Source organism: Solea senegalensis, linkage group LG6 (assembly GCF_019176455.1).
Source record: "Solea senegalensis isolate Sse05_10M linkage group LG6, IFAPA_SoseM_1, whole genome shotgun sequence".
NCBI classification, from domain to species: Eukaryota; Metazoa; Chordata; class Actinopteri; order Pleuronectiformes; family Soleidae; genus Solea; species Solea senegalensis.
Window position 1 is genome coordinate 5,650,946 of NC_058026.1, and position 25,067 is coordinate 5,676,012.

The window sequence follows — 25,067 nt, forward strand, 5'->3', positions numbered from 1 at the left end:
TTCATCGAAGTTCCAGGTAGGTTTTTAATTTTCACAAAAGATCTTCAGGAAGTTTCACTCGACATCTTTTTCCTTCGCCCCTCTTTACAAGACCTGGTAAGACTTCGGCCCGTTTAAAATAAGTTGATGCAGGAATCTTTTTCAATGAATGAACTGTTCATGTGTGGGATTGTGGTTAGCACTGTTGCCTCACAGCAAGACGGTACCTGGTTGAAGTACTGGTTTTTAGTGTAGTTTTTCTGAGCACTCTGGTTTTTGGATTAGAGTAGAGGTGTCCAAACGTTTGTGAAGATTCCCGGGGGCCAATGGTCCTTTCAGAGCCGCACAACTGTACTGTTTTATAATATTTTTTTTATTTTCATCGCCACAATTATCATTTTGAAATGGCAATGTAACCAAATCTAAGCCACGCAGGAGTGAACACATGAAAAAAATCCTGCCTTTCTCACACATCTGGAGTCAAATATCATAATAACATCATAGGAGGTGAATGCCTGAATCTGTCTGTCATGGCTGGGTTGCCAACCTGGGACTGGGCCATAAATAATACATTATAAAACAGTCTGTGGACATGCCTGGATTAGAGCACAACAACTGTACGCTTAGCATCTTTGTGTCTCATATAACTCTAAAAGTGAGACTTTTTTATGCATTTATTTACAGGCAGCTCATGCTGTGGTCAGAGGAGCCAGGAAGTGGAAGTCATTTTCCTCTGTGTCATTTTCAGCCACTGACGACGCTGTCCTCCCCGACGGCTTCAGCACGCGCCCTGCACTTGTCCCTGCGACGCCTGAGCAGCGTCGTGTGCTGTTTCACCAGGAAACGCTTGTCTGAACTACTCTGCAAGATACATACACATGCATAAAAGAAACATATAAGTATAAATTATTTTCTACATGTAGGTTTGCCCAGATAAATAAATAAAAAAATGCTTTTTTTTGAAGGCACTGGAGTTGTTTGAGGTGTCTCTCTCACCATCACCAGCATGTCTTTCAGTCTCTCGATGGCCTTCTGATTGGCTCGTCCCCGTGACACATATGAGGTTAAGATTATTCTGAAGGAACAAAGTGAATTTAACGTCACGTTCAAAGAGCAGCAGTGTTGTAATGTAACTGTACTTTACTTTGTTTTTTATATTTTGAGCAACTATCTCTGTTGGTATTCCCAGCTCTCCCTCTCTCTTGCGCTGTCATTCGTTGTCTTTTGTTTGGAGATTGTTTGTCAGTCTTACCAACGACTGTCAATGAAAAGTAACTAAAGTCAGTCTGAAAAGACACTAGATACGACGTGAAAACGAAACCTATTTTTAATTGACTAAACAAAACAGATCAGGGATTTGCGCTGTGTCTCACTCGTGCAGCAGAATTGGGCATTTGCTTTTCGTAAAGAATTTAGGTTTATGACAGAAAATTGGAAGATTTGTTGGTAGTTGTTTTATTTTTTTGTTTTTTTTAAACATGTAAAAAGTAGCCTGGAGTCTGTAAAGTTGCTAAATATGCACATGTAAATGGCATGAAACATAAACAGACATTATTCTGCTTTCTTTCCCCTTGCTCCCCTGGTTTCTGTTATTGTATCTGTAATGTAACGTTACAGCGCAACTCACAGTCCTGGTGTACTGCAGCGGTTTTTTTGAGTCGTTTCAGGGGGTTCCGTGTGGACGGAGATGAAAACAGCAAAAGAGAAAAAAGATCATTTACGATTCGTGTCGCTTCCGTCTGGACGTGGCCTCAGACTCTTCTTTTCTAGCACATCCATGGAATTCATTTATAAGATAGCACAGTTAAAACATCACTCTGTGTGCAGCAGAGGAATGTCACAGAGGGACACGAAAACAAAACCCTGCTGTGCCGAAAAACACAGAGAGTTGTGTGAAGCTGAAAGTCTTAATCGACATTGCGTGAACTCAGACTTATACACTACAGCTTTAAAGTCGGATGGCTAGTAATGACTGATTATCATCACATATTTTGTTCTTATTTTACGTTCACCTGTAAAAAGTCATGCTCAGTTATCATAAGGTAAATGCCTTATAAGTCATTATTTTTACTTTCTCACTCAGTGAACTTACATTTCAGCGAGTATGAGTGGCAGGGCAAAGGCCTCAGAGGCCAGGTAGCTGAGGGTGCTCCTTGCAAGTCTCGGTAGACTATTAACACACACTCCGGCCACGTTAAACACCGTTTCTCCATTTCCAAATGGACCACAGGAGCACCTGGACATGGAAAATGAAGGGAATGTGCAACAGAGTAAAACAAGGTGCTTTGGAACTTCATATGTATTGGGTGCAGTGATGTTTCCTCTAAAGCAGCGACTGTCTCAGACGTGTACATTCTGTTCAGTGTGGCATCTTGCTGATAGAGGTCGACGCCCACTGTGGTTGCAGCCATGATGAGACCGAGCAGCAGCATGAAGTGGAATAACACCGAGGATGTGGACGCTCGAAACATTCTATCCTCTGCGACACAGCATCGCAGGACAGTGAACTGCAAACAAAGTGAGAGACGGCGACATTACTGGACATGTTTGGATAGAAATCACAGCAGAGCAACAGACCACACACTTGGAAGCAAGCAAACGAAGAATAAAGCTGTGCTCTTACTGTAAGCTCCAGAGGGAAAATCAATGACTAGAACATATCACCAGATGTCGAAATTAATGGATTACATTTACTCGCGTTACTGTAATTGAGTAGGTTTTTTGTGAACTTGCACTTTTTAAAAAAATGTTCTTAATTTGTAATTTGAATGATGAGGACAGGTGAATGATGAGGGCAGGTGAAAGATGAGGACAGGTGAATGATGAGGACAGGTGAATGATGAGGAGGTGACAGGATGAATGAATGATGAGACAGGTGAATGATGAGGACAGGTGATGAGGGCAGGTGAATGAGAGACAGGTGAATGATGAGGACAGGTGAATGATGAGGACAGGTGAATGATGAGGACAGGTGAATTGTCACAAATTAAGGTCCCTGAGTGAGTGAAGTTGAAGCATTTGTGACCTTTGACCCATGTTTACCGATACATTATGTGTTTACATATTTCATTTTGTCAGTACTTTAATTTGCCTTTAATTAAACAACTCATGTGAGATGTGTGTCCCCTTGTCCTGTTTGTACAACACAAGAAGGAACCCCAATTAACTTTTAAACAAGCTACTTTTTTTACTTTAACTTTTACCTTATAAATATGATTGAACAGCAAATGAATAATAACTGGTATAGATCTGCTAAACCCCAACCCCCCACCTTTTTGATGTAGAATGTGGCCACCAGTGTGACAGTTCCTATGAGAGGCAGCAGAGGGCAGTAGTAGATTCCCACCCAGGACACAGTCTGACTGTACACCAGATCTAACACGTTGAAAGGGATCAGAAAGTGTTGTTTCCCAGACAACCGGGACAGCAAGGACGTGGGGTACTTCTCCTGCACCAGCCTGTCAAAGAGAGTTAAGGCATGAGGCTGGTGAACTGTGGGGACAGAGAAACGCCTCCCACTGCTGTGGAATCTGCTCACAAAAGGCGTCACACAGTCGCATTTACAGTATGTTTCCATTCAAACCACAACCGCGACTAAGACAGAAAGAGACTGTTGATTGCGTGTGAACCCACTTCCTGGGGTAGTTGAGAAGAAAGGCAGTGCAGAAAGTGGCAAGGAAGTTGAAAATGCAAAGCTTGTACACCTCTCTGCCAAACTGGTTCTCCCTGCAGTGACGCTGTAAAGAATCAAGCACATGATGGAAATCATAAAACAGTCAATATGGTAGATATTTTATCAATGCACACAATACTGGTCGGTCTATAGGTCACTCTCAACTCACCTGCTGACGTTCTTTTGTGGTTTTGAAAAGGAAAAACAAGTAGATTCCCAGGGAGGCCAGCTTCAAGAAGATGCTCCTGATGAAAATACAGCGGGTGTAAGCACATATAGTATAAATACAGTATGTGTGTGTGTATATATATATATGTATATATATATATATATATATATATATATATATATATATATATATATATATATATATATATATATATATGTATATATATATATATATATATGTATATGTGTGTGTGTGTGTGTGTATATATATATATATATATATATATATGTATATATATACACCAGTGTGACACTTATATACATATATACAGTATATACTGTATGTGTATATATATATATATATGTATATACGTGTGTCTGTGTGTGAGTTTACACACCATCATGTGTTTGTCTCATTTCTTATTCAGCATGAACACAACTAGAAGTAAATTAGTGGCTCGGTTTGTAAAAACTGCAATGGGATTTCTTGTTGAAAACAAAATGTACAAATATTATGTTCATATCAAGCATAAGAATAAGTGCTGGATTTTCTGGAAATTCTGATTTAAAAAACGTTCAGGCAGGAAATAGGTTGTGTGAATTATGTAAATTAGGTGAAATGAAATGAAATGAATTTAACTCCTGTAAGTTAGAGGGTTTATTGGTTCAGTATATGTCTATAGGATTTCTGGCCTTATGACTTGTATCCCGATCATCTTAGCTATACGTAAATCATATTAATAAAAAAATAAAAATAAATAATGACACAATCAGTGCGCACGTATCCCTGTGCACTTGACTTACCTCACCAGCGTGGTGTTCACCTGCATGGTGAAAGAGTAGTCTTCAAAAGACGAGATCTTGCGGAAGACGTGAGGGAGGAGCAGGTTGACGAAGGCGATGGTGATGGGAGCAAGATACTGGAGGAACAGACTGACCAGCCAGTGGTGACCACTCTGAGAAAGACACGTTCTTATTGTCTTATTATTCATTAGCCTTCTTCTTGTTGAAATAAAAGTGGATTGGATTGCACTGGATAACTAGATGTACTCGGCATCAAAGTCTCACCTCGTACAGCGACGTCTCTGTGGCATAGAAGATGAGGTAGAAGGCTCCACCCAGCAGAGACAGAACAAGCACGTTGAGGATTAACCTGAGCAGGTAGAGACGCACTTTCTGTCCGAGTGTCCTCTGAGCTTCTCGCAAGGAGAAACTCTGCTCCTCCAAAAAAAGCTGAAGAAATGGAAAGAAAGACATCAAAAATATCACAACTGCAGTTACTGTCCAATACATCCTTTATTTTCCTTTTTTAACAGAAAGTTTTAAATATATATGTCATGACATGAAAGTATTGTCATTTTTTAGCTTTTCATTATTATTGCCATTTTCCAACGTATGTTGCTGGAGGTTAGCAGAATAAGATTTTCATAGTACTACTGTAACTGCACTGTCTCAAGTAAATATGACAATAAAGTTTAAGTTGAAGTAATGTGCATCAAGGAGATGTTTTTATTATAATAATAAAGCAGTCGGGCGTCAAAACTGGGCTGTGAAGGTACGGCAGGAGGGCGGTGAGAAGTCATTAACATTTTTGGTTTTGTAATGAAGCTTTAAATAAAATACAAATGTTTATGACGGATTCTACAAAGTTGCTTTGCACTTTTTTAATTATGGTGTAAAGTATACAGATAATTTATAGAGTACTTTGTTTTGTACCAGAATTAGTTTGATATTTAAAATGTGTCTAAATGTTATGTTGTTGACACTCAGGTCCACTGTACAATTTTGGAGGGTTTGTTGCAGTTATTGAATATACTGCCCATGAGTATGTTTGTATATATAAATGTAAAATACAGAATAAGCAGTCTATATGTACTTAAGCCAGTTAAGGGCTTTGTTTTATAGAGGCATTTCTACAGTAGCCTAAATGGCCAAAGCAGCTGGATGCAAGCATATGTTTCATGTCTCTAAAGCAGAAGCAGACTTAACAGAAGTACAAGAAAAGAACAACAACATCCTTTCTGGTATGCAAGGCCATCGTAGTTTCCTCACTCAGAAGGGGGATTAGTGGAGGAACACCTTCAACATTAGATGTGACTAATTCTTACACACTGGATTTTTAACTAAGGAAATGGCTGGTATGAGCTTCGAGAAAACACTTAACACGTAACATATTAATGCCGTGTGTCTGTAAGGCTTTATTTTGTAAAAGCACTTTGGTCAACTCTTTTAGCCACATTAAACTAAAGCAAACGTGTGTGATTTAATCATAATCATCTTTGGTCCAGCTTTTTAAAAGTTGAAACAGTGCGTTTTGAAGATGTACACTCTGTTGCCAGTTTATTAGGAACAACACTCCTGCAACAACACGGAGGTTATAATGTTCTCTAGTTTTTAGAGACTTTAGAGACTGACTTAGAGAGGCACCAGTTCGGCTGTGCTTACACAGTTACTGTATAATGAGACATTCTTTTATGACATCATACATGCAGGTGCTACTGTACATGTTTGTCCAGGCACCTTGAGGTCGTTCCTGATGAAGCTGTGTTTGAGAGTCGCTGCAGCCGGGTCCAGGATGGTGAAGTCCCAGCCACAGAAGATCTTGTAGCTCACATTCATGCTGTAACGCTTCCCGAGCATCCACCTGTGCTTGAAGCCAACTGTGGTTCTGTCACAGACATTTACACACACACACACGTACGCACGCACGCACGCACGCACGCACGCACGCACGCACGCACACACACTTTGATGTAAGCAGTGACTGCTGAATTGTATGTTTTTCTGCTGTGTTGTCACAGACTACACTGACCTCCGAACCACCATGATGAGACTGAGGAAGAGGATGGTGAGGATTCCAGTGAGGTACAGCAGGGGTGTGTTTAAACACGACAGATTCAGCGAGCCTCGTGTATAAAAACCATAGAAGACCGGAGATCGATCCACATAGCCCTGTAAAGAGGAAAACACAATTCTTATCCTCGGTTTAAAGAATCTTTTAATATTCTGAGGACCAACCAAAATATCCAGACAAGGTCAAAATGTCTTCACAAAGACACACACACTTACCTTTCCCAGGAAGAAATCTAAGATGGAATCATTGCCTCCAAATCTCAAAGGTTCTGTAAAACACCAGGACATTTGTGTATTTGTTTTTCCTTTTTCAATCTTTTTTTTTTTTAGCAATCTCTATGGAGTTGTGTTTCATTTCTTCTTCATGTATCCGTCATTAGGAGGGACTCACCACTGCCATTGCTCCTGCCATGAAATACTGTCGGCCCCAGGATGAAACCCCACACCAGAGCACAGTGCAGGAGGTTTAAGTAAATCAGATATCTCAGGAAAACAAAATAGGCCTTCACGCCAACTCCAAACCTGCCTGGAAATCAAATCAAATGAATCATATTTGTAATGCATTGATTCACGACATACATTATGTCAAGACACTCCACACTGTAAGACTTTGTTGTTGAGCAGCTACGATGAGCAGTTAAATTGTGCAGTTTAAATGTCCAGTGTGTAACATTTAGGGGGTGATGAACAGGTTTCTTGTTCCTGGTCTTTAAGTTTTTTCTGATGCTTACTTGACCACGCGCCCGTTATTTTCACCCAGTCAACATGTGTACACATAATTCACCTAATGTCACGAATCTCACATGAATTGTTATTAATAAAAGGGAAATCATTTCAAATTAAAGTGCTGACATAACAAAATATGTAAACACATAATGTATCAATCAACATGGGTTAAAGCATACTTACCTTTCATACATGGGGAAACTGACAATCCTCAGCAACTGCCATCTGTATCATGGTTTTCCAAGGATCTTGATACAATCAATTCTAGTTGTTCTTGGTTCAATTGTGCATGGATACTTGATTTACTTACGTTCTTTCACAAACTCCCTTTTAGATGTAACGACAAAAAAAGCTTGATTCACACAAGTTTGTCCACATTAAACTAAACCCTGCAATTTTCAGAAATAAAGTCACCATTTTGTTGTCCAAACTAAGAGACAACCAAATAGTTTTTAAAGTCAGAGTCACTTCCTGTTTCTATCCACACTAAAATACAACAGATCTCTGAACATTTCAAAATAAGAGTACCTGTTCCTGTGTGTTTACGCTAAAACAGCAATTTTCAGAATAAAAGACATCGTGGCTATGGCATAACGAGGAGACTGATTTAATGGTGACACACAAACACACCTGCTCATCTTCACGCAGGTGTTTTTCAGTCAGCTGATTGCTTCCTCCGCTTATTTATCTCCGTGCTGTTAGTTTGAAGAGAAGCTGCATAAACAAGCCGCAAAACGAAAAAAAAGACGCGAAAAAAGTGACTGTTTAACTACAGAAACTGTTCCGGGAGGAGAACTTGTGTCGGTAATGCACCGCATCGTTGTTTGCCAACCGCCATAAAACCTCAAAAAACAAAGAGGGAACTTTAAAAAAAGAAAACTACCGCGGCATGACGTCAGACGCCGAACAGGTGGTGCATCACCTTGTGTATGAAAACGCTGCAAAGAGCTCCAAGATGGCGTGTTCGACCTGGTCCAGATTGGTGGCCCGTCCAGAATGGTGAGTAATTTTTGTCAGGTTATCTTAATGTTGACTCTGTTTGCGGAATTACATGCTCAAATGTATCCCTGGCTCAGTGTCAGTCATGCTGTGCTTCCTTCTGTGCTCAATTCTACCTGAATCTTAACTATTGGCTCAATTTCAGATTTGGTTCAAACTATGTGTCATTGTTACATTTTTGGCTTAATGTTAGCTTAATTATTTGCTCAAAATTAGCCTTACTTCAATACAAGCTGTCTCATTGTCAGCTGAATTCTGCCATAATGTTGGCCATTTGCTCCGTTTAACCTCAATTTTGACTTGGTGTTAGCTTTATTTGCTCAAAATTGGCCTTAGCTTAATATAAGCCACACTGTGCTTATTGTTTGCTTATTGGTCACCGGTACCGGGGCAAAAATATGCACCGCGATGCACATTAATCAGAGTCACATTTACCGTTGATAAATATTGACATGCTGCATGCCCACAGAAAGCTCAGAAACTCGGCTAAAAGCTCATAAAAGTCCATTCACCAAACACAGACTAAACTAGCCAAGTAATCTAACCAACACAAGCCGAAAACACCATAACCGCGTAAAAATTTAAAAGCGGCACCGGAGAATCAGCGCCGTCATGTTGGAAAAAAACATGTCTGCTCGATAGTAGAGACCACAGAGTCCAACGGTACCATTTATATCACTCTACGACCAAAACTCACGGATCCAGCCGCAAAATAAGAGCAAAACAACTCACTTTCAAGAAGCCTCAGAAGTAGGAACAGACAAGCTGTAGTCCAACTCCATCTCATCTGAAGACTGATCTGAAGATGAGTAAAGTGGAGGAGGATGATGATGCATTTATGAAGATACACTCTGGTCTCTCACTTCCCCTGAGGAGCCAAGAATGTGCCCATCAAATATTACATCAGATGCAAAGGTGTCGATAACCTTGATCAGGTAGGTGCCACTACGCATCAGTTTTACACACATTTATTTATTGTTACTCTAATGTTCTAACGTATATGTATGTTTTTTGTTGCAAATTTGCATTTTTGGTATAAAATAGATGTGTATCATGAGAAAGAATACTTGGATAAATTTTCTTTATTATGCATGTTTTTTTTGTTAGGTTGTCGGCACCAACCCCTGCAGAAGCATAATAAATTAGTGGCCACTGGCCCTTTTCACAACCTGGTGGACATTTCACTGTGCAACACCTTTATCCTGTGGTGGGAGAGATGCTGGTGACCCCCCCACCCACACACACATCGAGATGAGAGGGCGCCTTCCCTGCTCATCAGCTGCTGCAGGAATGGTTGCATATCTGCAGGGTGCTGCTGCTGCAGGCCCTTTTCTCATGAGTAAATGTGAGGAAGCAGTGCCATTTTTGCACTGAAAGAAAGACCAGAGTTGGCAGCACCTGCTGCAAATGTGTGGAGTTTACATACAAAGACCACAGCCTGTCCATTTGAAGTCTCTTCTCCACCTGAGCTGGACTCTCTCTCTCACACACACACACACGCTGCTCACTCACTCACATCAGTATCTTTTGCCCTCTTCCCAACTTCAACAACACACCTAACTGCCCCATGTTTCATATTCAATGTTCATATTTCTGTGTTCATCATTGTGTTTGTCTTTGCAAAATAAATGTTTTTTTTCTGCTTCAAATTATTCTTCTTTTTTTTTTATCTTGGAACAAAACAGGGTAGTAATTATTTAGGAGGAAAGAAATCTTTGTAGTAGCAGGTCTAGTGAAAATCATCGTATATCATTATAGGCTAAGATCATTAAATTGGAAGAGGAAAAACTAAAAATGCATAGAAATAAATGTTTCTGCTAATCTTTGACCCATCTCAGGGCATAATAATAATAATCAAATATTTGATGTATTTAATGGAAATGATTGTTGTTTTGGGGGGGGTTTGTTGATTAAAAAAACAAAAACAGTGGAGTTGTGCAAACATAATGGCCAAACATAATACATTTTTGGTATGTTTATTTCTGGCTGAAGTAGTTTTAAAAGATTGACTAATTTAAAGTGGAGAAAAATATTAACATAATATTACAACAGTTTATGGCAAAGATGAGCAAAGAAATTGGAAAATATCCCCATTTCACAAAAAATCTGAAGCTGTGCTATGTTAATACACTATTGCATTCTTACTATTGAATTCGTTTTTTAATGTTGAATGGCAGATTCAGGGTTACATGTGTCTTTTTTATAATTCTAAACTTTAAATGTAATAATTAAAATACAAACTTTTTTATTTTTTTAAAGCAACAACCTTCTGCTTCCTGCTCACGGAGACCTGGTCGGACCCGTCATATACAAAAGCCAGAGACTGTCAAAAATAGGTGAGTGAGACTGTTGGAGACAATTTACTATTAACTGATGGCAATATATCATTAATGTAGTCCCAAATGTATAATATATACATACAATCCTGACATTTTTACACTTGAACTTTCCCTCAGCTTTATTCTACAATCACTTGATTATGTTGATTTCTTTGTTTTACACCTGTAACAGCAGGTAACTTGAACATTGTCGAGGCTGGAGACTGGACTCAAACAATTTTTTGTTTGTTTTTTTCCCCCAGATTGATCTTCATGAAGATTTTCAAATAGTAGGTGTCATGATTTTAATTCTGGGTGGCTGCCGTGTCCCCACTCTTTCTTGGCCGCTGTGCCTACATCTCTCTGCATTGTCCAACATGGCCACGTTCTTTCTCGTCTTCTGCTTTCCATCTGTCAAATAGCTGAGGGTTGTACATGGAGCATTTGCCACAGGTTGGTTTTGTATGTTCCTGTCCACTTTATTGGGTGGTTTGAATTTGTAAGATGTAAATCTGGTCCTTGTTGGTTATATTTGTGTGGAACTGCTGAGCGATTGATTTGAAAGAATGAGGTGACTGATGGAGTGTTTGAAATTCTCTCTCTGAATGAATGGGTTGTGTGTGACTGAGTTACCTTGATTGAATAGTTAAGTCTGAGAATATGATTATGTTCAGCAGTTCACATTAAAGTAGATATGGTGTCTTGAAGGGCTTAGATGCTTGATAAGTTAAAATGCACTAACATTTCCTTTTTAGGTCTGTCTACAAAGGGTGAGTCCTTTTTTTTTTTACTTCTTCTCTGGGGGCTACTGTCTTGGCCTCCATCTGTGCTAGGGTTTGCAGAGTAGGGGAATAAACAAAAGAAAACTTGAGTGTTGTTTTTTTTTGAAAGTGATGGTACTTAGGTGTTGGTAACTGACTTGCTAGTCTGGCTGCCCACAGCTAACTACCGAATCACACTGAGAATTTACATGCAAAGGTAAGAACACACCTCTCTATGGAGGTGTTTTCTTGCCTTGCCACTGTACTCTTAAACACTTTTCTTTCCAACTGTTACGCAGGCCACGGGCCATCGCTCTTTCGGCCACCGTGACGATCTGTCCTGGCTCTCTTGCCTTTCCTCACTTCTAAAAGGAAAAAAAAAATCAACTTGAACTGTTTTCTTTAGCACTAAAATATAGTGATGTTTGAGGACCAGATCTTAAATGAGGTTTAAATGGATGTTGGTGTACAGTCAAAGCTAGATGGTAGGAATAAAATTAATGTTGTGCCTTGTACACTCTGTCACAAGGTTTAGACTTCTTGGCCGCCGTGCCTTTTTTCTCTTTTCCATCGTGGCCATTAATCTACCGTTAGCCCTAGAACGTTAAAATAGATCCTGGTGATCTACAGTACCTGGCTTTGGATGGCAGCCCTGCCATTGCCTTTGTATTGCCATACGTCCCTTAATGCAAGTAGGCCATTATCGCTAACTGTGCCCGTGCCTTCATGGCCTACTTGTGTTATTGTGCGTCTGGCCTTGCGCGTATAGTCATTTTATATAGACAAACATGGGTGCCTTCCGCGTCCATGCACAGTAAGTGAACTAACCTGTACTTTTCTTCTAGCATCAGTCAAGAGGAGCACCGACATCACTGCATGTCCATCTTAATTAGATTGCGTTTTAGTTAAGGTAAAATTTCAAACAGTAAGTTCAGTTTTTCTTTCTTGCTTGGCCGCTGTGCCATGACTATACCTGCTCTCACCTGAATCTTGATTCTTCATGGCCATTGTGTCATGACTGTACTTGGTCTTGGTGTTTATGCCAGTCTATCATTTCTGATCTGTTTTTCCTACTAAGTTTTCCTGGTAACTGGATTGAGTGTGTGTGTGTCTGTCTCTCTGGCTGTCTCACTCTAGCTGTTCTCTGTCTGTCTCTCTCGTGTGGCTGGTCTCCGTCTGTCTGTCCAGTGTGTCTGTCGCTCTCATGTGTCCGTTGCTCTCTGGCTGGTGACCGTCTGTCTGTCCCGTGTTTGGTCTCCGTCTGTCTCTCTCATGTGTCTGTCTCTCTCTGGCTGGTCTCTGTCTGTCCCGTGTTTGGTCTCCGTCTGTCTGTCCGTGTGTCTGTCTCTCTCTCTCTGGCTGGTCTCTGTCTGTCCCGTGTTTGGTCTCCGTCTGTCTGTCCCGTGTGTCTGGTCTTGATTACGATGAGCTAGAGCAGGTATTCCTTTATTATTAACTGGTAATTGCTTTGATAAGATAACTGGTTCCTGGTTTGATCATGAAGCTAAACTTTGATTTATATACAAGTGTAGTCTTATTAGATTGTAGGTGTTATTCAGTCCATGAATAATGTTATGAAATACTTTAAATCTTGCATTTGTTGGCAGACTTTTGATATCCAGTTAAGTCTTAAACTTTATGTGCTGCCATCAGCCTTTGTAGTCGATAACTAAACTGGAATTCAATATTAATAGTGACTTGTCTCACTCTGTCAAGTTTATTTTCCTCTAAAGACTGGTGTTGAACCTTTCTGTGTTCATAAAGCCTTTTTGCGCGTCATGTTGGGAGGCCTCCCAGCAGGGGATTTCCATCTTCCCCTGCAAAACCATGCGTTATCGTCTTAGGGATGCAGGGCTATCCTGCATAGTTTCTCTCAAAAATAGGAGTGTCGGTTGCAGGATTAGAGCGCGATTCTTTAGGAGGACACAAACCTGGCAGAGAGACAACTCGGATTATTTAAGGTTATGCCAAATATTAGAACTTTTAGACGACAAATTAAAATAAAACCTTTTTTTTGTTGGCTGAATTCCAGGAGTCATGATGTTTAGGAAATCAGACAGAATATTTTAAAGTGTTGAGACTGTACTGAAAGCACCCTCTTGTAGCAGGAGGGAGCAGCTGCAGCTTTTAAATCTTTTATTTTTCGTTATTTGATTTGTTTGTAGGATTGACTTGGACAGGAAAGTGGAAATGATTTCACGCTTAGCAAAATGAGGGTTTAAGCAGAGGACCTTTTTTGGCAAGGCTACAGAATCAGAAAGAACGTTTGTCTGGGCAACTGTGAGATTTACAGTTTTTCATGCAGCCAACAAAGACATTGGGTTTAACATCATCCCAAATGGCTGACAAAGTGAGGCACAAAGTGAGTGGATCACTGTTTTGTGCAGAGAAAAGCTACAGGGCATGAAGATTGATCTTCTGATATTGAATTGTGGTTGGAGGCAGGGGTAGCTTGGGAAACTGTCAGTGTAGGACAGGCAAGTATAGGTTAGGGAGGGCATCCATTGGTGGGTCCTGATTGGATGTGAGGACCTGTCACACTTGGCCAGGTGAGCTACCTGAGGATTTTGTCTTGTTTACTTTTTTCTTTCTTTTTTTTCTTGTGACTTATCAAATTCTGCCTTGTTTTGTAGAGATGATAAAGGCTGCAGCAGATTTCTGGATCAGAGGACTCCATGTTGGACACCACGACCTGTAGAAGTCCCGTCCTGGGTGGCTGCGGTGAGGACCTCGCCCAAGTTAAACCGAACCTTCTACAATGAGGACTTCACCCAAGATGAACCAACCCTTCTACGATGATGCCTCTTTTTCACGGGATGTCTTCAGGTATGTTCTTTCAGATGGTACTCAATTTGTTTAATCCACATTTACTTAATACTAAAGTGTGCTGACTGTTTTTATTTATTTATTTTTAGATGCTGGACCTTGCCAAGCTGTATACATGCCTCAGTGGCTGCTATGTCACTCTGCCCAACAGGACCGATATTTTTTAGTTTTTTAATGGACTTTACCACCTAAAGCATGATGTTAGACGCCAAACAGGTGGTCGCGTGCTTCACCTCAAGTATAAAAACGCTGCAAGGAGCTCCAAGATGGCATGTTCAACCTGGTCCAGATTGGTGAGTAATCTTTGTCAAGTTATCTCAATGGTGACTCTGTTTGCTGAATTATATGCTCGAATTTATCCCTGGCTCAGTGTCAGTCATGCTGTGCTTCCTTCTGTGCTCAATTCTACATGAATCTTAACTATTTTCTAAATTTCAGATTTGGTTCAAGCTATGCGTCATTGTCCGTTACATTTTTGGCTTAATGTTAGCGTATTTATTTGCTCAAAATTAGCCTTACTTCAATATTCAAGCTGTGTCTCATTGTCAGCTCAATTCTGCCTTAATCTGGCCATGTGCTCCATTTTAACCTAAATTTTGACTTAGTGTTAGCTTTATTTGCTCAAAATAGCCTTAGCTTATTATAAGCCACGCTGTGCCTCATAGTTGGCTCAATTTCATTACATGTCATTTTAGGCTTATTGTTTGCTTTTATGCTCAATTACAGCTTTGGCTCAATGTAAACTGAATTGTCTGTTGGCTTAATTATTAGCTCAATATTAGTCGTGGCTTATGCCCATGCTTTGTACCAACTAGAAGTATTTGAGCCAGCAGTGGCTAAATTATTTCTTAATGTTGGCTCAGTTGTAGCTCAGTTATCTGAATTGGCAGCCATTTTGTCAGGTCACAGCAGTTAAATCATTGGTTTAAATAGGGCTGCAACTCATTTATATTTTCATTAATCTGTCATTTATTTAAAGTTTGGTCCATACAATGTTAAATGTTGTAAACAGTTTCTCAAATCAATTATATTCTTCTAAAACTATTTGGTTTCAGTGATTGCTTAAATTGAGCAAAGAAATTGGAAAATATCCCCATTTAACAAAATAAAAAAATCTGAAACTCAAACCCTTAAACCAATCCATTATCAAGACTAAAAACAAGTTAATATGGCCACTGCTATATTAATTCACTGTTGCGTTCATGGTCATTACTACTGAATTTTTCACTGGAAAGATTAATTTTGTTTAATGTTAAATGTTTAAAGGCAGATTCAGGGTTACATGCATCTTTTTTTATAATTCTAAACTTTAAATGTAGTAATTAAAATACAAACTGTTTTTTTTTTTTTTTTAAAGGAACAACCTTCTGCTTCCTGCTCACGGAGACCTGGTTGGACCTGTCATATACATAAGCCAGAGACTGTCAAAAATAGGTGCGTGAGACCATTGAACAACCTGAACGTTGTCAAGGCTGGAGACTCGACTTAAACAATTTTTTGTTTGTTTTTTTTCCCCCAGATTGATCTTCATGAAGATCTTCAAATGGTAGGTGTCATGATTTTAATTCTGGGTGGCTGCCGTGTCCCCACTCTTTCTTGGCCGCTGTGCCTACATCTCTCTGCATTGTCCAACATGGCCACGTTCTTTCTCGTCTTCTGCTTTCCATCTGTCAAATAGCTGAGGGTTGTACATGGAGCATTTGCCACAGGTTGGTTTTGTATGTTCCTGTCCACTTTATTGGGTGGTCTGAATTTGTAAGATGTAAATCTGGTCCTTGTTGGTTATATTTGTGTGGAACTGCTGAGCGATTGATTTGAAAGAATGAGGTGACTGATGGAGTGTTTGAAATTCTCTCTCTGAATGAATGGGTTGTGTGTGACTGAGTTGCCTTGATTGAATAGTTAAGACAGTCTGAGAATATGATTATGTTCAGCAGTTCACATTAAAGTAGATATGGTGTCTTGAAGGGCTTAGATGCTTGATAAGTTAAAATGCACTAACATTTCCTTTTTAGGTCTGTCTACAAAGGGTGAGTCCTTTTTTTTTTACTTCTTCTCTGGGGGCTACTGTCTTGGCCTCCATGTGTGCTAGGGTTTGCAGAGTAGGGGAATAAACAAAAGAAAACTTGTGTGTTGTTTTTTTTTGAAAGTGATGGTATTTAGGTGTTGGTAACTGACTTGCTAGTCTGGCTGCCCACAGCTAACTACCGAATCACACTGAGAATTTACATGCAAAGGTAAGAACACACCTCTCTATGGAGGTGTTTTCTTGCCTTGCCACTGTACTCTTAAACACTTTTCTTTCCAACTGTTACGCAGGCCGCGGGCCATCGCTCTTCTGGCCGCCGTGTTGATCTGTCCTGGCTCTCTTGCCTTTCCTCACTTCTTAAAGGGAAAAAAAATCAACTTGAACTGTTCTTTAGCACTAAAATATAGTGATGTTTGAGGACCAGATCTTAAATGAGGTTTAAATGGATGTTGGTGTACAGTTAAAGCTAGATGGTAGGAATAAAATTAATGCTGTGCCTTGTACACTCTGTCACAAGGCTTAGACTTCTTGGCCGCCGTGCCTTTTTTCTCTTTTCCATCGTGGCCATTAATCTACCGTTAGCCCTAGAACGTTAAAATAGATCCTGGTGATCTACAGTACCTGGCTTTGGATGGCAGCCCTGCCATTGCCTTTGTATTGCCATACGTCCCTTAATGCAAGTAGGCCATTATCGCTAACTGTGCCCGTGCCTTCATGGCCTACTTGTGTTATTGTGCGTCTGGCCTTGCGCGTATAGTCATTTTACATAGACAAACATGGGTGCCTTCCGCGTCCATGCACAGTAAGTGAACTAACCTGTACTTTTCTTCTAGCATCAGTCAAGAGGAGCACCGACATCCCGGCATGTCCATCTTAATTAGATTGCGTATTAGTTAAGGTAAAATTTCAAATGTTAAGTTCAGTTTTTCTTTCTTGCTTGGCCACTGTGCCATGACTATACCTGCTCTCACTTGAATCTTGATTCTTTATGGCCATTGTGTCATGACTGTACTTGGTCTTGGTGTTTATGCCAGTCTATCATTTCTGATCTGTTTTTCCTACTAAGTTTGTGTGTGTGTGTGGGTGGGTGTGTGGACGACTGAGTGTGTGTCAGTCTGTCTTGTGTGTCTGGTATCCGTCTGTCTGTCCTGTGTGTCTGGTATCCGTCTGTCTGTCTGTCCTGTGTGTCAGATTTAGTCACTTTTTTAGTCTCAACATGGATGATTTTAGAGTTGATTAGTCTTAAGGCGTCTGATTTCTGTAGGAAATTCTGGTACCTTATTTTGAAATGGCTTTAATTTAAATATTTAATTTTGGTCTTGAATCTCAGTTATAGTTGCAACTTGGACTGTTGACAAACGTGGAAGCTGATGAATCATGTAGTAAATGCATGCAGGTCTTCCTTTATTTTGAACTGGTAATTCCTTTGATAAGATAACTATTTCCTGATTTGATTATGAAGCTAAACTTTTGATTTATAAGTGTAGTCACATTAGATTGTAGGTGTTATTCAGCTGCAATCATGGATAATTTTATGATATACCTTAAATCTGGCATTTGTTGGCACACTTTTGATATCCACTTGAGTCTTAAACTTTACGCACTGCCATCAGCCTTTGTAGTCGCTAACTGAAATCAAATTCAATATTAATGCTGACTTGTCTCACTCTGCCAAGTTTATTTCCCTCTAAAGGAGTTGAACCTTTTTGTGTTCATAGTCTTTTTGCGCGACATGTTGGGAGGCCTCCCAGCAGGGGATTTTTATCTTCCCCTGTAAAACTATGCGTTACTCACCTTAGGGATGCAGGGCTATCCTGCATAGTTTCTTTCATAAATGAGATTGTAGGTTGCAGGATTAGAGCGCGTTTATTTTCTTTAGGAGGACACAAACCTGGCAGAGAGACAACTCGGATTATTTAAGTGAAAGTTGCGCCAAATGTTCAAACTTTTTATCTTTCGCTACGATGACTTGAAATAAAACTTTTATTCTGTGGGCTGAATTCAGACAGAAATTAGACTGAATTTGGCGTCATGTTAAAGACTGTTGTGCAAGTACCCTCTTGTAGCAGGAGTGAGCAGCTGCAGCTTTTTAATTTATTTTTGGTTACTTGATTTGTTTCTTGGATTGACTTGGTATCTGAAGCTTTGTGGTTAACAGACTTGCCCTAAAGTTTCTCTCCACTTTAACTCTTGTTGAGCTATGCATTAAATGATTCCTCCAACTTGTCTCCATATCAATTTTTTTCTCCCTGCAGCCTTCCACCACCCACTGCTGCTGTTGCATCTGCTAAAGGTAGCCGTATCCTGATTCACTGCGTCTTCATGTGTTGGGTAAGAAGTGTCATTAGACTACTAACAATGTAAACACCTTTTAAATGCTTGATCTAATTTACCCAAATGGTTCATCAGTTTAGGACAGAAAATCATTGAATTTGATATTCTTGGGGTCAGTAACCTGACCTCTAAATATTTGGGAAACCATGCAAAAGATCGTGAGCGCTCTGCATGACCCAACAGCATCGATGTTTGAGTTATTTAATTGCTCAGTTTTTAAATCAGTCAAGATTTTATGAGCTGGGTCTTCTTCACACAACAGAGAACTAGGTAAATTGAGTCGACTCGTAACATGGTAAGGCATTTCGTCCTTCCCCTTCTTCTCTGTGTGTGAGGAAATCTGGCCACGGATCCTGACTGAGTGGCATACCATGGCTGTGCAGTTTCCAAAATCAGACAAGGATCCATCTGATTTTGTGACTCGGGCCTGTCATGATATGCATGTATCTTTCTCAGAAACAAAGGATTGGAGTGGACAGGTTTGTAGTGTATATCACATCACTTGTTGATGGTGAAGCATTTGTTTAAATTGAGGTCAAACATTTTCAGGTGTCTGCTTTGTCAATATTCTGGTGCCACGACTTGCTAAACACACGAGAAGTTCTGAATTATGAAACTGCTGCCTTTTGCAAATGCTACAACAGCAATGGCTGTTGAAAGACTACAAGGAGAGAAATTGAGATCTGAGGACAGGAAGGTGGAATTGATTTCATGCTTAGCAAAGTGACGGTTTAAGCAGAGGACCTTTTGTGGCAAGGCTACAGAATCAGAAGGAACGTTTATCTGGGCAACTGTGAGATTTACAGTTTTTCATGCAGCCGACCAAGACACTGGGGTTAGCATCATCCCAAATGGCTGGCAAAGTGAGGCACAAAGTGAGTGGATTGCTGCTTTTTGCAGAGAAAGCTACAGGGCATGAGGCTTGGTGTTCTGATATTGAATTGTGGTTGGAGGCAGCGGTAGCTTGGGAAACTGTCAGCGTAGGACAGGCAGGTATAGGTTAGGGAGGGCATCCATTGGTGGGCCCTGACTGGATGTGAGGACCTATCACACTTGGCCAGGTGAGCTACCTGATGATTTTGTCATTTGTTTACATTTTTTTTCTTTTTTTATTCTTGTGACTTATCAAATTCTGCCTTGTTTTGTAGAGATGATAAAGGCTGCAGCAGATTTCTGATCAGAGGACTCCATGTTGGACACCATGCAGCCATGAACTGACCCCTCTACAATGAGGACTTTGCTCAAGATGAACCAACCCTTCTATGATGACACCTCTTTTCATGGGATGTCTTCAGGTATGTTCTTTCAGATGGTCCTCAATGTGTTCCATATTTATATAATTCACGTTTACTTAATACTAAAGTGTACTGACTGTTTTTATTTATTTATTTTTAGATATTGGACCATGCCAAGCTGTAAACGTGCCTCAATGGCTGCTATGTCACTCTGCCCAACAGGACATAGCCGATATTTTTTGTTTTTTAATGGAATTTAAAGGACCCCCACTGACCCACAACTACACATGACAAAACGCTGTACATGCACATGTGATGCATCACTACACTAAAATACAGACACTGCTACTTTCAGCCTGTCGTGATTGACATTGAAAACCTGTATTTATTGCCCTCTTTATATCAAGTAAAACTTTTGTTCTCAACTTTATCGTTGACTTGTATTTTTTTCAGTGGTTCTATAATGAGTGTTATATTGACAAGTTAGATCTTTGAACTTAAAGATGTGGAATTTCTTTAAACACTGCTTCAAATGTCAGTTTACAGTCTACAGGTCCCGTATAATCATTCTTAACTTTATATTCATCAGATCTCCTAGTTAAGACCTTTTAAAGGTCATGATTGTATTACTACAATTAATGGAAAAATTAATGAAATGTTACCCTTGAACTATGAATGCCAACTTGTGTTGACCCTGAGGAGCAGTTTAACTGCTTACATTCAAACTGAACAATGATCACAAATGCAGTTCACTGCAAGAGTGGTTTGTATTTAAGTTTTGGACAAAGGAACCACATGCGTTATCCTACACTTAAACTAAATTAAAGGCTTGTAATGTACATGTTAATTGTGGGCTACCATTGAGAATAGTTGCAGTAAATCTTAAAGATATCAAAACATGACTCTGCATCAGTTGCACAAACCAACTCAAACTTGAGGATTGGTCCCCAATATGGATTTGTACAAGGTTTTAAAGTGAATATAATACATTGGACTCTAAAGCAGGGAATGCTTAAACTTCCTTACCTTCAGCCAATAACATCAAAGATGGCTAATAAATAAAAAATATGCCACTGAACACGAGACTGCTTTAAAATGCCTTCTCTTGATTACAGATGTATTACTTTTACTATTTTATTTCATCTGGCTTAATTTTATTTTTAATTCTGTTTTTATTGTTTTACATTTTGCTCTTCAAAAGGTATTTTGTAGCATTGTTTTGAAAGGTACTATTCAATAGTTATTTGTAGAGTATTGGAGTACCATCATTAACACCAGCAGCAATATAAGCAGCCACACATGCAATGCTAATATTTATGATCCTGATGCCCCATGACTGTCTCAGCCCCAGGTACAGTAGGTGATGGGATGAATCACAGCCAGATAACACTCCACACAGCGCATCAGTACAGGAAAATACCCAGCAGTCAAATAAAACCCTAAAAAACTAAGACACCAAAGAAGTCTGTGTCTTGTTGCAAAGGAGCGCTGCTGCCACCATCACTGGTGATTTGCGTGGAGAATGAAGAGGGAGAGGGGGACGTGGAGATGATTCTTCTAGTCTCAGTGTCCAGTGCATCATGGCTCCGACAGGAAGAAGAGATGATTGACATTTTATTTGTGCGATATTGCTTTTGTGGAGAACGGGCCAGGTTATATTTCTAATCAATTGAATTATTTTTTCGATTCATTTGGTCCAGAAAATCTCACTGATTACCACTGATTCCCAAACCTGGAAATGTCTTGTTTTGTCCACATACCTGAGTGAGTTTTTTTAAAATGATTTTCGCCATATGGAGCAAAGAAACCAGAAAATATGCATTTACAGTAATAAGCTGAAAAATCAGAACTTGTTTTAATTATAAAACCATTTAGAAGCAATTAAGGTTTGAAAAAAATCAGGGAATTTTCAAAATTTAAAGCTTTCCATGGAAATGAACAGGAATGCTGTGTTCAATGAGATGTTCAAAATTGAAGGTTGTGAAATTAAATGTAGTTTTTAAATAATATATTGTAGCACAATCTTGGCTAAAAGAATCAGATTTGATGCAAATACAGTTGAATATTAAAGGGATATTTCACCTATTTGCATTTAGCTTTATATTACTAGAATAGGGGTAGAATTTTTTGAAAAATTGTGCTTCCCAACCTCAGTTTCCCCTGAGTTGAGAAATATCTTTATTTTTTTGTTACGTTCCCACCAGTGACACTTGGTCTTGTTGCTGTTTGCAAAGATGGCGGACACTGTTTACGTTCTGGGTGACCAAGTGTCACTGCCTGATAGGCACAGTAAATGATGAGGAGTTCTAAGTTCTGAGTGAGTGAGAAAGTATTATATAATACACTGAGTGATGCATTTTAAATCATGATGATTGAGAGTGTAAGAAAAGTGTGATTGCAACAATAGGTTAATTACGGAATTATCCCCAGCAATGTTTTGGCACAACCAGTTACACACTGGAGCTTTAATTACAGCACACCAAATCGTATGAGGTGTCAATTCAAGCCCTGATCCTGCTTGTCTTACCTTCAATGGCATGCAGCATGTGCTGCCATGGCAATATGCCTGACAGAGCTCCTCCCATCTGCTCCCACACCCTCCGTCTGTTTATGCTCTGGCTCCGCCTCCAGGACTCCCAAAATCCAATATTGCTAATTTGCATCTTCCTCTGAATCCTAGTTAACAGCAAAGACATGACAGTTCATGAGTTCCGCAAAATATTATCATTGTAAACCTCTTATACGTATCTGTACTTTTTAGCTTTATCCACACTAATGTGGATTTATAATATTTTTGACCTCACAAATCTCTCAGTTCTTAAGTGAATACAGAGTTAACAGAATACTCATTTGAGGTAAATATGATGCCAGGATGTGTGTTTAAGATTAAAACAACAACATAGTTTTGGTGTCCTGATAAAACAAACTATTATTTGAATAGGAAACTCTTTTTGATCTTGGGTCTGACGATAAGGTCTAAACACAAAATAATCTAGAAGCAAAGTGGCATATATACATGGACATAATGCAGTCTTTATCTTGGGGTTGACATAATTCACAGCAAAGCAGTTTTATCCAAAATAGAAAGTGAATGTTTATGACTGATTTGATAAGATGCACTTCTTGATCACTATTTAACCCAGCAATGTGTAGAGATAATGCAACAGCCTGCATCTTTTTCACTTGAGTTTCAAAACAAGGACATAGCTGGAGAAGTAGCAGGGTGAAGGAGGAGCGTATAATAATTTCTCCTACCTGGCACTTCGCTTCGCCTGAATACACAAGGCCAAATTCCTGAGTGGCTGCATAGGCTCCTTGTCTCTGGATCCTCTGGACAGGTGGCGATTGCGGAGCTTCTCCCCCGGCTCTGTGTTGTCCTGCTTGGCCTCGCAGACTTCCAAAAAGCCCTGTGTGCACTGCCCAGGCCGGCATGCCTGGATGCTGGGCAGCTGATCAAATATCTCTGTCTGATAGTACTCACAGGAGTCCTCGGACAGGGTGGAGTGAGTGCTCTCGTCTGTGGTGACAATGACAGACATGATTTCCTGACTACGACACATGGATTTGCATGTGAGACGTTGACAATTACAGTTACAACTTGGACATGAATATCATGAGCATGTCAGCTAGATTGCAATAAACGGCAATAAAACACAACATTTTACGAAGACAAACTGATTAATCAACTACATGTTTCAGCTGTTGCGTGTGTGATAGTTTATATCTAATAAACAAGTAAATAAGATACTCTTTCCTATGTGTATTTGAAGAACTTTCATGTACACAAGTGTTATGTAATAACATCTAAAAACATTCATGGCTCATTTAAGGGAATTTTGGTGAAGATCTGACGTTTCATACAGCTGCGTACACATTTCATGTCATGTGGCTCGCATGTTGTTTTGAATGTCATGTCAATTCAGCTCTCTATTCTCTATTTCTAGAGAAGTGCTTTACAGAGTTGGAGGCAAAGCAACATAAAACATAATATTAATAAAATAAATATAAATAAAATAGTAAAATAGTGACATAATGAGAGTAGTAAATATTAATATTTATATTTTGAGAAAAAGGTTGCATATTTATGACATCAAAAGTAGCAAATCTACGAGAAAAAAATCGGAAAAGTCACAAAAATAAAGTGACAGTGGGCATTTTTCAGCACCACAGACAGCGTCAGATTGCGCTCACATGAAAGAACACCTGTGAACCTGCAATAAAAAGGAGATTGTAGTTATCAGTGGGTTCCCAGTTGCGGTGGACTGTTGTATAGGTGGTGCTGAGAATGTCCAACATGCTTGCTGCAGTAGAGGGGCTGTGATTAGCCTACCCACACTAACTTTATTAAAACACGCAACTTTATTTTCTCATAGATTTGCCACTTTAAATCTCATGAATATGCGGCTTTTTAATATTACCCCTCCCCTGGGTCCGTATTTCTTATTTTTCATATGCCATCATACTTAAAAGGCACAGTCAAAATATATATAGAAATGATAAATGCAGATTTGTATCCTCTCTGTTACCTGATAAGAGTCTCATGAAGTTGACAGTACGGTGCTCCTCCATTTTTTCCCCTCCTTGAACTTCCTCTTTAACGACAACCAGCCTTCTCTCTTCACACAAGTTATCGCTCATCTCCACCCAAGGCGCAACCTATGATTCTAAAGAGACTTCCTCAATTTGCACCAAAATATCTTGTTTACTGCACCTCACTCAAGTGAAGGACCTCTGAGCAGCCATTCTATGGTTTGTGTTGTTCCTTACGCCTCTCTCTGACATGTGCGGCACATGTTAGGTCTGTCCACACATTGACTGACTGACTGATTGTGGCTAAATTTGACAGCTCACAGGAAATCACATGGCAGGATGTTGACACAAATGCAAATGCAAGGGTAGCAGAATATACCAAATAAATATTTCACAGTATATGCACATGTAAATAAGGTTTTTTTTATTAAATAAGAAGATTCTGAGGGTCATATTTTCTTTACATATCATGTTCATTTTAATTTGTATTACTACGGTTCACTAATAATTTATGATTTATCATCTCATCACGTCTTTGCCTATAAAGCCCACCAAGGTCTTTAACTCTATAGTCCTCTATTCCCTCTGCAATATCTACCGTGAACAAAATCAAACAAATAACAAACAATATACTGA

General features: G+C 39.5%; 1 protein-coding gene and 1 long non-coding RNA gene across 3 annotated transcripts; one reads left to right on the forward strand and one right to left on the reverse strand.

The window, feature by feature from the left end:
* On the reverse strand, positions 1 to 24,729 carry tmc8 (transmembrane channel-like 8). Of its 2 annotated transcripts, none has more exons than XM_044027680.1 (16): positions 24,428 to 24,729; positions 23,157 to 23,418; positions 22,429 to 22,577; positions 7,065 to 7,199; positions 6,890 to 6,942; positions 6,633 to 6,772; positions 6,341 to 6,488; positions 4,889 to 5,053; positions 4,625 to 4,776; positions 3,822 to 3,897; positions 3,613 to 3,716; positions 3,251 to 3,437; positions 2,332 to 2,486; positions 2,072 to 2,215; positions 976 to 1,054; positions 1 to 835 (listed from the first exon to the last, which is right to left on the reverse strand). In XM_044027680.1, exons 1-16 carry the CDS (start codon positions 24,537 to 24,539, stop codon positions 758 to 760), a joined length of 2,139 nt encoding a protein of 712 aa, XP_043883615.1. In that variant the 5' UTR covers positions 24,540 to 24,729; the 3' UTR covers positions 1 to 757. The 2 variants fall into 2 exon arrangements, with proteins under 2 accessions (XP_043883615.1, XP_043883614.1); XM_044027679.1 differs by having other exon boundaries at positions 1 to 840.
* Positions 19,124 to 20,127, forward strand: LOC122770686. The gene is made up of 3 exons (XR_006360540.1): positions 19,124 to 19,727; positions 19,815 to 19,961; positions 20,062 to 20,127. It is a non-coding gene; the product is annotated as an uncharacterized LOC122770686 (long non-coding RNA).
* Positions 24,730 to 25,067: the final 338 nt, after the last annotated feature.